Raw genomic sequence first — 14,102 nt, forward strand, 5'->3', positions numbered from 1 at the left:
AGTAGGACAGTACACAGCAGGACAGTACACAGCAGGACAGCACACAGCAGGAGAGTCCACAGCAGGACAGTACACAGCAGGACAGTAGGACAGTACACAGCAGGACAGTACACAGTAGGACAGTACACAGAAGGACAGTTCACAGTAGGACAGTACACAGTAGGACAGTACACAGTAGGACAGTACACAGCAGGACAGTACACAGCAGGACAGCACACAGCAGGACAGTCCACAGCAGGACAGTACACAGCAGGACAGTAGGACAGTACACAGCAGGACAGTACACAGTAGGACAGTACACAGTAGGACAGTACACAGCAGGACAGTAGGACAGTACACAGAAGGACAGTACAGAGTAGGACAGTACACAGCAGGACAGTAGGACAGTACACAGTAGGACAGTACAAAGAAGGACAGTAGGACAGTACACAGCAGGACAGTAGGACAGTACACAGCAGGACAGTAGGACAGTACACAGCAGGACAGTACACAGAAGAACAGTACACAGTAGGACAGTACACAGCAGGACAGTAGGACAGTACACAGCAGGACAGTACACAGCAGGACAGTAGGACAGTACACAGCAGGACAGCAGGACAGCAGGACAGCAGGACAGTACACAGCAGGACAGCAGGACAGTACACAGTAGGACAGTACACAGAAGGACATTACACAGCAGACAGTAAACAGTAGGACAGTACACAGCAGACAGTAAACAGTAGGACAGTACACAGTAGGAAAGTACACATTAGGACAGTACACAGCAGGACAGTACACAGCAGGACAGTAGGACAGTACACAGCAGGACAGTACACAGCAGGACAGTAGGACAGTACACAGCAGGACAGTACACAGCAGGACAGTACACAGCAGGACAGTACACAGCAGGACAGTGTACAGCAGGACAGTACACAGTAGGACAGTACACAGTAGGAAAGTACACATTAGGACAGTACACAGCAGGACAGTACACAGCAGGACAGTAGGACAGTACACAGCAGGACAGTACACAGCAGGACAGTAGGACAGTACACAGCAGGACAGTACACAGCAGGACAGTACACAGCAGGACAGTACACAGCAGGACAGTGTACAGCAGGACAGTACACAGTAGGACAGTACACAGTAGGACAGTACACAGTAGGACAGTACACAGCAGGACAGTACACAGTAGGACAGCACACATTAGGACAGTACACAGTAGGACAGTACACAGCAGGACAGTACACAGCAGGACAGTACACAGCAGGACAGTACACAGCAGGACAGGACACGGCAGGACAGTACACAGCAGGACAGTACACAGCAGGACAGTACACAGCAGGACAGTACACGGCAGGACAGTACACAGCAGGACAGTACACAGTAGGACAGTATACAGCAGGACAGTATACAGTCGGACAGTACACAGTAGGACAGTAGGACAGTACACAGCAGGACAGTACACAGTAGGACAGTACACAGCAGGACAGTACACAGTAGGACAGTAGGACAGTACACAGCAGGACAATAGGACAGTACACAGCAGGACAGTAGGACAGTACACAGTAGGACAGTACACAGTAGGACAGTACACAGTAGGACAGTAGGACAGTACACAGCAGGACAGTACACAGCAGGACAGTATACAGCAGGACAGTATACAAATGACATTCAGAGTAATTAGCCTATTCCTACATGCTATATCCTTTCAATAAATGCGGTGCCTTCAGAAAGTATTCATAGCCCTTCACTTATTCCACATTTTGTTGTTACAGCCTGAATTCAAAATGGATGAAACATATTTTTATTCACCCATCTACACACAATACCCCATAATACCCCATAATACCCCATAAACCCCATAATACCCCATAATACCCCATAATACTTGTTTTGGTAATCAGTGAATGTATTGGAGGGGGGGTGGTTTCATCTCTTTTCTGAGTGTATATAACCAGCTTCTCAGGCTCCATCTCAATGTGCTTCATTCCATAGCTAGAGGACTCCTGATATCTCCAGGAGTGATAAGAATAATTGTTTTGTCTTTATCTGTTGTGGTCTAGTGCTGTCTTGTTGCTAGCCAGGGCCATGTACTTTAAGTGCTTCCTGTCTTCCCAGTGGTCTACTTGATGTGTGAACTGCTGACTGCTCATAACTTGCAGATAGAAAAGTGTAGCTCAGTTGGTAGAGCATGGCGCTTGCAATGCCAGGGTTGTGTGTTCGATTCCCACGGGGGGCCAGTATGGGAAGAAAAAAAAACGTATGCACTCACTAAGTGTGTACGTTTGGATAAGAGCGTCTGCTAAATGACTAAAATGTAAATAGTTGTTGACACTTCAACCAGGATCAAGGGGCGGGGCAATTTGTGACATGTTTTGGTAATCAGTGGCTGTATTGGGGGGGGAGTGGTTTCTCCTCTCCAAGGCAATCAGCAATTAGTACAGGGAGATGTGCTTTCCACCTCAGCTAGGCAATTAGAGTTCGTTCTTCAGTCTCCCCTGGTTTCTCAGCGGTAGATGTGTCAGTGGCGGTTTTGTCACAAAACTAAGACGGTTCTGCCAAGTTGTTCTGCGGGATTATTCGAGGAAGGAAGGAAAGAGAGGGAGGCTCAACACCACTCTCTCACTTTAGTATCTTACCTAGTTATTTACAGATTATCTAATTTTACTATTTTGTTGCTTTGTCAACTCTGTGTGTGTTTTCTATACCTGTTGGCTCCTCTCCCTGTAGGCTTTACAGACGCTCCCCACCCCTTGGCTGCTCCTCTCCATGTAGGCTTTACAGACGCTCCCCACCCCTTGGCTGCTCCTCTCCCTGTAGGCTTTACAGACGCTCCCCACCCCTTGGCTGCTCCTCTCCCGGTAGGCTTTACAGACGCTCCCCACCCCTTGGCTGCTCCTCTCCTTTGGGCTTTACAGACGCTCCCCACCCCTTGGCTGCTCCTCTCCCTGTGGGCTTTACAGACGCTCCCCACCCCTTGGCTGCTCCTCTCCCTGTAGGCTTTACAGACGCTCCCCACCCCTTGGCTGCTCCTCCCCTGTATGCTTTACAGACGCTCCCCACCCCTTGGCTCGGAGACGCTCCCCACCCCTTGGCTGCTCCTCTCCCTGTAGGCTTTACAGACGCTCCCCACCCCTTGGCTGCTCCTCCCCTGTAGGCTTTACAGACGCTCCCCACTGGCTCCCCACCCTTGGCTGCTCCTCTCCCTGTAGGCTTTACAGACGCTCCCCACCCCTGGCTGCTCCTCTCCCTTTAGGCTTTACAGACGCTCCCCACCCCTTGGCTGCTCCTCTCCCTGTAGGCTTTACAGACGCTCCCCACCCCTTGGCTGCTCCCCACCTGCTCTCCTCTCTTTAGGCTTTACAGACGCTCCCCACCCCTTGGCTGCTCCTCTCCCTGTAGGCTTTACAGACGCCTCCCCACCCCCTTGGCTGCTCCCTCCCCTGTAGGCTTTACAGACGCTCCCCACCCCTTGGCTGCTCCTCTCCCTGTAGGCTTTACAGACGCTCCCCACCCCTTGGCTGCTCCTCTCCATGTAGGCTTTACAGACGCTCCCCACCCCTTGGCTGCAACCCTTCTAATGTAGTGTACCCTGCGCGCACAACCTATGTCGAATTCCTGGTCTCTGGCAGCGTTTGGAACTGCTGATCTGCGGTCAAGAACACAGAGTTCATCTCAGCCTATGCTGCCCTTCAGTCCCTTGACTTTTTTGGCCCTGATGGAGACATGGATCACCCCAGAGAACACAGCTACTCCAGCTGCTCTCTCTTCATCTGACTATGTTTTCTCTCATAGTCCGAGAGCATCTGGTCGTCGTGGTGATGGCACAGGGCTGCTCATTCCTCCTAGGTGGAGATGTTCTCTGTTCTCCCTCCCTCACCTGTCCACCTCCTCATTTGAATTCCATGATGTCACTGTCACTTGTCCACTCAAGCTTAACATTGTTATTTATCGCCCACCAGGTGCCCTTGGAGAGTTCATCCAATGATCTTGACACCTTGATAAGCTCATTTCCTGACGATGGCTCACCGCTATTCGTACTTGGCGCCTTCAACCTCCCGACGTCTGCCTTGGATTTCATTTCTTTCCAACTCTCTCTTTCCCCTCCTTGCCTCTTTGATCATGATGTAGTCCTATAACCTAGATCACTACGGTCCCATCATGATGTAGTCCTATAACCTAGATAGACCCCAGTGGTGGGGAGAAATACCCAGTTGTCATACTTAAGTACAAGTAAAGATACGTTAATAGAAAATGATTTGAGTAAAAGTGAATTACCCAGTAAAATGCTACTTGAGTAAAAGTCTAAAAGTATTTGGTTTTAAACATACTTAAGTATCAAAAGTAAATGAAATTGATCAAATGTACTTATGTATTTAAAGTTAAAGTATAAATCATTTCAAATTCCTTATATTAAGCAAACCAGACGGCACGATTTTCTTGTTTTATAAATTTACGGTTAGCCAGGGGTACACTCCAATACTCAGACATAATTTACAAACAAAGTATGTGTGTTTAGTGAGTCCACCAGATCAGAGGCAGTAGGGATGACCAGGGATGTTCTCTCGATAAGTGTGTGAATTGGACAATTTTTCTGTCCTGCTAAGCATTCAAAATGTAACAAGTTATTTTGGTTGTCAGGGAAAATGTATGGAGTAGAAAGGACATTATTTTCTTTAGGAATGTAGTGAAGTAAAAGTTGTCCAAAATATAAATAGTGAAGTTCAGATACCAAAAAAAAAAAACTACTTAAGTAGTACTTTGAAGTACACCACTGACTGCGGTAAGACGGGTCCCATTCCTCATCAGACAGTCACTGCTCCGTCATGATGTAGTCCTATAACCTGCCTGTCTTACCGTGGTTAAGGTGTGGTTACCTGTAGTGTGATTGTTATAGTGACGTTTAGGTGAGATTACCTGTAGTGTGGTTGTTAAGGTGAGGTTACCTGTAATGTGGTTGTTATGGTGAGGTTACCTGTAGTGTGGTTGTTAAGGTGAGGTGTTGGAAGGTGAAGTTACCTTTAGTGGGGTTGTTTTAGTAAAGTTAAGGTGAGGTTACCTGTAGTGTGGTTAAGGTGAGGTTACCTGTAGCGTGGTTAAGGTGAGGTTACCTGTAGCGTGGTTAAGGTGAGGTTACCTGTAGTGTAGTTGTTGGTCTCCTCTGCAGGATCCTGCTTGTTGTTCTCATCTATCTCGTTGATCTGATGAAGGTCTTCAAACTCCCCCCATCGAGTCATTCCCCTGATAGGCAGAGAGAGTTTAGCCTGACTGCTGCTTATATTACTCCATTTGAACTATGACTCTGTGGTTATTGACAATATGATAAAGGGGGAAAATAACCTCTTGCCTCCATGAGGACTGATTGGACTGACTGGGTCAGGTGACAGTAGGCTGGTGATCGGTTGTTGTTTGTCATCCTGTATTTTGAGCCTGATGGGCCGCCGTACTCCCCAGGAGACATTCAGGAAGCCCTCGAACACCACATCTCCATCTCTCTAGTGGAGATATACACAGTTATTAACACTTAACATTTAAAAAAAGAACATGGATGTTGGTTCGGTTTTAATGGTACAGCAGTACAGAGCTGTAAACACCTTGAAACTTTTTCTGGTGGGAAAGACGTGGTAATTGGATGCATCTATTGGCCACCCGATTCTGACATTGGTCGTTTTATTGATATCCTTGCATCAACCTTGGATTTGATTAATAATGAAGATGGAAAACCCATTTTATTGGGTGACTTCAACCATCCCTGTATTTAAAAGTGAGAACCAATCACTGACATCTGACTTTCTGAATACATTATACTCCAGCCATCTGTTTCCCCTCATCTATAAGACCACTAGAGTGACCAGTTCATCTGCCAGCCTTATTGATCATATTTTTACTAATTATTTGAACAATGTAGCTAACACAGGTATACTTTATACTGACATTTCTGACCACTTTCCAATTTCCCACTTCTCTTTGGCAGCTGGAAATGAACAGATGGGAATGATTAGTAGAATATTTAACAAAAGTACTTGTGAGCGCTTTAAGATGTTGATTGACGATATTTCATGGTAAAGTGTTTATAATCAGGCTGATGTGGAACCTGCTTCCCAGATTTTTCTCCCATCTTTCAACTCTGTATTTCCCCGCTGCTTTCCCTGAGTTAAACCAGAGAGCAGCAGAAGGTTCTGGAAACCTTGTTTACAACCGGTCTCAAAACATTCTCTGTTAAAAAAAACAAGTTGTTTGAAACGTTTCTCACAAATTCCTCTCCCTTGAATTTAGCAAATTACTAAACATATATTTTACTAACACATTCCAATAATCCTTAAATAATGTAAAGTCAACTTGGAAAATCATCAATCAACTGTTGAATAAGAGAAAGGCATCTCCAACTATCCATCTAAATGTATTGTTGGAAATAAGACCTGTAGGGATCCTGATGTTATTTCATATGAATTTTATAACTTATTTTGTGAATGTGGGGTCCTCTCTGTCAAATAAAATAGAGAGAACTGATGGAAATCCCTTGGATTATTATTAAGGGACATTTCCCTTCTCTGCTTCAGTTTGATCCTCCTGATGTGATGGAGGTGATGGAGGTCATTGGTAACTTAAAGGTGTCAGCAGCAGGTTATGATGTGATTGGTGCCTCTTTGGTGAAATCAGTGTCTTCATCGATCACCGAGCCTCTAATGTATATCTTCACCAAATCAGTGCAAACCGGTATTGTTCCTAAAGATATGAAATTTGCCAAAGTTATCCCCCTCTATAAATCTGGGGATCCAAGATCTTTTACAAATTATCGCCCAATATCTGTACTTCCATGTTTTACTAAAATCCTAGAAGAATTGGTATATAAGAGAAAGTTGAAACATTTCAATCAACACTGTATTCTATATGAGCACCAATATGGTTTCAACACTGTATTCTATATGAGCACCAATATGATTCCAACACTGTATTCTATATGAGCACCAATATGGTTTCAACACTGTATTCTATATGAGCACCAATATGGTTTCAGCACTGTATTCTATATGAGCACCAATATGGTTTCAACACTGTATTCTATATGAGCACCAATATGGTTTCAACACTGTATTCTATATGAGCACCAATATGGTTTCAACACTGTATTCTATATGAGCACCAATATGGTTTCAACACTGTATTCTATATGAGCACCAATATGGTTTCAGCACTGTATTCTATATGAGCACCAATATGGTTTCAACACTGTATTCTATATGAGCACCAATATGGTTTCAGCACTGTATTCTATATGAGCACCAATATGGTTTCAGCACCGTATTCTATATGAACACCAATATGGTTTCAACACTGTATTCTATATGAGCACCAATATGGTTTCAACACTGTATTCTATATGAGCACCAATATGGTTTCAGCACTGTATTCTATATGAGCACCAATATGGTTTCAACACTGTATTCTATATGAGCACCAATATGGTTCCAACACTGTATTCTATATGAGCACCAATATGGTTTCAACACTGTATTCTATATGAGCACCAATATGGTTCCAACACTGTATTCCATATGAGCACCAATATGGTTTCAACACTGTATTCTATATGAGCACCAATATGGTTTCAGCACTGTATTCTATATGAGCACCAATATGGTTTCAGCACTGTATTCTATATGAGCACCAATATGGTTTCAGCACTGTATTCTATATGAGCACCAATATGGTTTTCATAAAAGCTTCTCCACAGATATGGCTCTTGCAACTTGTGGATAAAATCTTTGCAGTCCTTAACAACAATGAAAACGGTTTTGGCATCTTTGTAGATTTATCCAAAGCGTTTGATAGGGTTGATCATGAAATATTACTTTCCAAATTGCATTATTACGGTTTTCATAATTATACATGTAATTGACTATATACAGTGCATTCGGAAAGTATTAAGAGCACTTCCCTTTTTCCACATTTTGTGACGTTACAGCCTTATTCTAAAATTCATTAAATTATTTTTTCCCTTCATCAATCTACACACAATACCCGATAAGGACAAAGCAAAAATGGGTTTTTATAGATTTTTGCAAATTTATAAAAAATAAAAAACTGAAATACCTTATTTACATAAGTATTCAGATCATTTGCTATGAGACTCAAAATTGAGCTCAGGTGCATCCTGTTTCGATTGATCATCCTTGAGATGTTTCTACAACTTGATTGGAGTCCACCTGTGGTAAATTCAATTGATTGGACATGATTTGGAAAGGCACACACCTGTATATATAAGGTCCCACAGTTGACAGTGCATGTCAGAGCAAAAACCACGCCATGAGGTCGAAGGAATTGTCCGTAGAGCTCAGAGACAGGATTGTGTCGAGGCACAGATCTGGGGAAGGGTACCAAAAATGTTCTGCAGCATTGAAGATCCCCAAGATCACAGTGGCCTCCATCATTCTTAAATGGCAGAAGTTTGGAACCACCAAGACTCTTCCTAGAGCTGGCCGCCCGGCTAAACTGAGCAATCGGGGGAGAAGGGTCTTGGTCAGGGAGGTGACCAAGAACCCGATGGCCACTCTCACAGAGCTCCAGAGTTCCTCTGTGGAGATGGGAGAAACTTCCAGAAAAACAACCATCTCTGCAGCACTCCACCAATCAGGCCTTTATGGTAGAGTGGCCAGACGGAAGCCACTCCTCAGTAAAAGGCACATGACAGCCCGCTTGGAGTTTGCCAAAAGGCACCTAAAGACTCTCAGACCATGAGAAACAAGATTCTCTGGTCTGATGAAAGCAATATTGAACTCTTTGGCCTGAATGCCAAGTGTCACGTCTGGAGGAAACCTGGCACCATCCCTACGGTGAAGCATGGTGGTGGCAGCATCATGCTATGGGGATGTTTTTCAGTGGCAGGGACTGGGAGACTAGTCAGGATCGAGGGAAAGATGAACGGAGCAAAGTACAGAGAGATCCTTGATGAAAACCTGCTCCAGAGTGCTCAGGACCTCAGACTGGGGTGAAGGTTCACCTTCCAACAGGACAACGACCCTAAGCACACAGCCAAGACAACGCAGGAGTGGCTTCGGGACATGTCTCTGAATGTCCTTGATTGGCCCAGCCAGATCCCGGTCTTGAACCCGATCTAACATCTCTGGAGAGACCTGGAGGATCTGCAGAGAAGAATGGGAAAAACTCCCCAAATACAGGTGTGCCAAGCTTGTAGTGTCATACCCAAGAACGCTTGAGGCTGTAATCTCTGCCAAATATACTTTAACAAAGTGCTGAGTAAAGGGTCTGAATACTTATGTAAATGTGATATTTTAGTTTTAATTTATTTATAAATTAGCAGAAAATTCTAAAAACCTGTTTTTGCTTTGTCATTATGGGGTATTGTTTGTAGATTGATGAGGAAAATAAACAATTTAATCAATTTTAGAATAAGGCTGTAACGTACCAAAATGTGAAAAAAGTAAAGGGGTCTGAATACTTTCCGAATGCACTGTAGTTATGTTTATGATACAGAACCATTTGTTTATGCAAATAGCTGTGCATCTACCAGGACCAAGATATCCTGTGGGTCCACATGGTTCGATAATTGGACCTTTGTTATTCCTAATCTATATCAATGACCTTGCTGCTGAGTCTTCTACTGTACTACCCATTCTCTTTGCTGATGATACCAACTGGATTTTATCAAACCATTTTTATATACTAATTAATGAAGCCAACTCATTTTTTGAATGGTTCCAGAGAAACAAGAAACATCAACTTTATTGTATTCACTAGTAAGAATAACAAATATTGCTTAAAGAAAATAGCCAGACTCTCAGTTGGTGGGAATGAAATGGAACAAGTCAAATCCACTAGATTCCTCTGAGTTCTAATTGATGAAAAGTTATCCTGGAAAGATCATATTCAATTTGTCTGTAGCAAAGTGATGAAATGTGTTGGTATCATCAGAAAGATGAGTGGCTTGGTTCATCAGGCTTCCTAACTCTATACTGTAGCTTAATTTAACCATATCTCATTTACTGTGATATTGTCTGGGCCTGTACATATGAATCCTACCTACACAAATTACTCAACATACAAAATACATTTTCAAGACTAGCCACCTCCTCTAATTACCTGGCTTCATCTGCACCTTTGTTTAAGAAACTCCATATCTTGTCTATTTACGACATTAATGTCCACCAATTATGCACTTTCATCTACAAATACTCATACCTCCCTGACAGTTTACCTAAACCCTTCAATGGATTCCTCCAGGTTAATTCTGAAATCCATCTATATAACACAAGACACTGCGATAACCTTCACCCTCCCCACTGCTGCACCTCACATAGTCAATTCTCTATCAGATACAAAGGTACCATACTCTGGAATTCTTATCTTCACATTTCCAAAACCTCTTCATCCCTCAACAACTTCAAGCGAAGACTGGGGGTCAGCCTGTTGAACCACTCAGTAATCTCCTCCATATAGCCTAGCACTCACATGCACACAGACATGCACACATACACATTTAAACTTTTTTTTTTGTGTGTGATTACTGATCAATTAATTTATACATTTATAATTAGTAGGTGTTGTTATCTGTTGTCACAAACCTTTTACGTTTTTTTGTGTTGTGGTTTTCATATCAGCACTTGGGCTTCCAACCACACCTCACACCGTTTATTGTATTTATTTGTTTTTATCTGTATTGTTGTTTATCACTTAGTTTTCTTTGGTGCGAATAAATTAAACTTTGACTAAAATGTAAACAGCAGAAGTTTGATTTCGAAAATTGATTTGATTAGTAAATAGTTAATTTTTATGTGTTTTTATCACTTGTTTTCTTTGATGCAAATAAATAAAATAATATAATCATTGGAGCAGCGAGGGTCAACCTACCTCATAGAAGTTAAGATGCTGCTGTGTCTTATCTTTTAGAAAACAGTTGTACGTGTTCAGCAATGAAAAGAACTCAGCCCTGAAAGAAACAACAATGGAGATCAAGGATAGTTGGAATCAGTGTTAAGAAAATGTGGGTTAAATTGACTCTACTTGGAGTTGATAACTGGAGTTCATTGGGATGGAGTACTTTTAACTGCATTAAGAGTAACCAAAGACAGGGAGTTAAATCTATGGAGTTATCCACAGATGTGGGAGGGGCCTCATTGTCATATTTCCCAGCATGCTCTGTTGCAGGTTGATTTCTTTTTAAATTGTTTGTTTCAATATCTGTGTTTTTACATGTACATTGTGTAGCATTAGATCAAAAACATTCAAAGATAAAAATAAAATAATCTAAACTTATCCAATCTGTAAGTGGCTGGATTTATAATAACCATTAGTGAGATAAATGTCCCAGTGTACATGGTGACAGGCATTTAAACTGCAAGTTGTGAGTGATCTAAAAGTACTAGATATTGTCCTGCAGGTTGGTTTCTGACAGAGATTGGATATCACATTGCAATCCACCCTTATGTGACACATTAACAAATATTCAAACAAGGCTTTGCACCCTTATAACTCAAAGGACATAAACTGACAGAGAAACGTACTCTGTCGGAGTTATTTGTTCATTCAAAACAACACAGAGAAATGTAAAATGGGAGTTGATTAAAAACAACACTGAAAATAGTAAAATGGCAATTGGAGTTAAAATTAAGCAACTCTCTGAGATTTGGATATTTACTTAATTTAGTGTCGTTTATCTCCAAAAATATCAACGCCATGACCAGAGTAGTTTTAACAAACAAAAATAAGTGTGGGACCTTATAAACCCCAAAATAGTGTTACATTTGACTCCTTAGGATTTGAATTAACTCTTGCAATTTTACTGTGTATGTTTAATAGTGAATTGTAAGAATGACATAACATTCTGGAATAACATCTAAGATGTCAGATTGGATCTAAGCAGCTGAAATATATGAAAACTGAAAGCATAACTCTCCTTTGTTTATAGTGCACCTAACCCTAGTTATGTATATACAGTATCACGCTTTGGTCTTTGAATTCTGAGACTTCTGTACGAACCTCAAATGGAATTTGACCTTCACGTATTACACCATCATGGAATAATCAACAGAGTCAGTAAAACACAGTAGTGACATACCTTGACAGCACTCGCCCGTCTCCCGTAACTACATGTGTACTCATCATGGAGTCATGGATTCAAACCCGATAGTCACCTGCAAGGAAAGATATGAACTTTGTTAATAACCCAGTGAACACGTTAACGATAGTCACACATCCTTCGATATCTGCCTTTCATTGTAACATGTTTCCACATCAGAAATAATCTCTATTATTCTAGTTGGTCAAAGTAATGTTGTTGTGTCAGACAGCATTCTGATAGTTGAGATTGTCTCAACTTGCACGCTATTCCCTCTATAGTGCACTACCTTGGACCAGACCTACGCACTTTATAGGGAATACGGTGCCATTTAGGATACAAAACAGCATCCTAATGCCTCCCCTCTCTGTCTAAACCTGTTCGTGTTGTTGGAAAGGAATCGAAAGTATTTTTAAAAGCTAATAGCTGCCAGTGATACAGTCAATCGGACAGGCAGTCAGTCGGACCGTGCTTAAACAGAATGAATAGAGCAACCCAGTAAACACGTTAACTAACGCAGACGAAGCCTCTTAACTCTCTTTCTCTCTCTTTTATCTCTCTATTTCTCTAAATATTCTCTCTGCTGAGAGATTTCATACTTGCCTCAGTCGGTAGACTACTTCAGAGGGAGTGGCCTGGCTCTGTCACATCGTGCCTGAACCTGTGGGTTCTAACCATAGGTTGTGTGGTCTCGGAGCCTCAGTGCGTCCTCTCAGCAGAGAGCTAATGTCAACATTCCAGAGTCAACAGCAGTCCTTTAAACAGAAATGAATTGTCCCTGTAGTCTCCTATGGTTTGGACAGCGACCACAGACAGTGTCCACCCTCCCAGTGACGGAGGGGTTGAATGAGATGTCTGAAACCAGACCTGGGTTCAAATACTATTTGAAATCTTTCAAAAGGTTTGAGCATTTGCTTTAGCCTACCTGGCGTGCCAGATGGGTGTGGTTTGCACTTTTGCAGGTATTCTATTGGTTCCTTTGTACAAGTCCAGAGAAAGTATTTGCAATGATTTAAAATAGCATTTGAACCGAACGCTGTTAGAAACATCCAATCCTGTGAGCTCTTAATAACACGTTGCCGGAGGGGGGTTATACTGGCCTGCCTGCCTGCCTGCCTGCCTGCCTGCCTGCCTGCCTGCCTGTCTGCCTGCCTGCCTGCCTGCCTGCCTGCCTGCCTGCCTGCCTGCCTGCCTGCCTGCCTGCCTGCCTGTCTGCCTGCCTGTCTGTCTGTCTGTCTGTCTGTCTGTCTGTCTGCTCCCAGTAAGTGGATAGTCTCCACCATGACAACATGAGTAACCCTCATGATATTCACATCATTTATGAGACAAGTTATGAAATCACGTCTTTGTCTAAACTTTTACAGACAGACTTGTCCCACTCAAACACATGCAAATGAGAAGCATTTGATTATGGCAAGAATACGAACACTAGTCGATTCATTATTTGTTTACCAACAACACATATACAGTACATTTATAACTCACGTTCTTACAGCCTGAATCCAGTAGTGAATCCTGTGAGGTTGAGCTGCGAGCTAGGTCCTCATCCCTCCATAGTGGTGTTGTGATTCCCTGTGTCTCTTCCTGTGTTTCTTCCCGTGTCTCTTCCTGTGTCTCTTCCTGTGTCTCTTCCTGTGTCTATTCCTGTGTCTATTCCTGTGTCTCTGTGTCTCTTCCTGTGTCTCTGTGCCACTTCCCGTGTTTCTTCCTGTGTCTCTTCCTGTGTCTCTATGTCTCTTCCTGTGTCTCTTCCTGTGTCTATTCCTGTGTCTCTGTGTCTCTTCCTGTGTCTCTGTGCCACTTCCTGTGTTTCTTCCTGTGTCTCTTCCTGTGTCTCTATGTCTCTTCCTGTGTCTCTTCCTGTGTCTATTCCTGTGTCTCTGTGTCTCTTCCTGTGTCTATGTGCCTCTTCCCGTGTGTGTTCCTGTGTCTCTTCCTGTGTGTCCAGAATGAGAAGCACATTGATGTTGAGAGGTGAAAGAGACGAGCGTGAAGGAAGAAAAGTGGTTAATCATTACAGAACACGTAGATGCAGACAGAGAGA

General features: G+C 42.8%; 1 protein-coding gene across 2 annotated transcripts in view; it reads right to left on the bottom strand.

Moving 5' to 3' along the window:
• rassf6 (Ras association domain family member 6) overlaps positions 1–13,703 on the bottom strand; it is a 37,214-nt gene extending 23,511 nt beyond the window's left edge. The window contains exons 1-5 of one of the 2 annotated variants that reach the window (XM_041899719.2): positions 13,544–13,703; positions 12,059–12,134; positions 10,852–10,930; positions 5,323–5,477; positions 5,120–5,223 (exon numbers count right to left, since the gene is read on the bottom strand). In XM_041899719.2, the coding sequence (XP_041755653.2) occupies positions 5,120–5,223; positions 5,323–5,477; positions 10,852–10,930; positions 12,059–12,105 (385 nt within the window). In that variant the 5' untranslated portion in view covers positions 12,106–12,134; positions 13,544–13,703. Of the gene's footprint in view, positions 1–5,119; positions 5,224–5,322; positions 5,478–10,851; positions 10,931–12,058; positions 12,135–12,661; positions 12,884–13,543 lie in introns of those variants that run through there. The other variant, XM_041899718.2, reaches the window with a different exon arrangement.
• Between the last annotated feature and the right edge of the window lie 399 nt (positions 13,704–14,102).

This window comes from Coregonus clupeaformis, chromosome 15 (genome assembly GCF_020615455.1).
Source record: "Coregonus clupeaformis isolate EN_2021a chromosome 15, ASM2061545v1, whole genome shotgun sequence".
Lineage (NCBI taxonomy): Eukaryota > Metazoa > Chordata > Actinopteri > Salmoniformes > Salmonidae > Coregonus > Coregonus clupeaformis.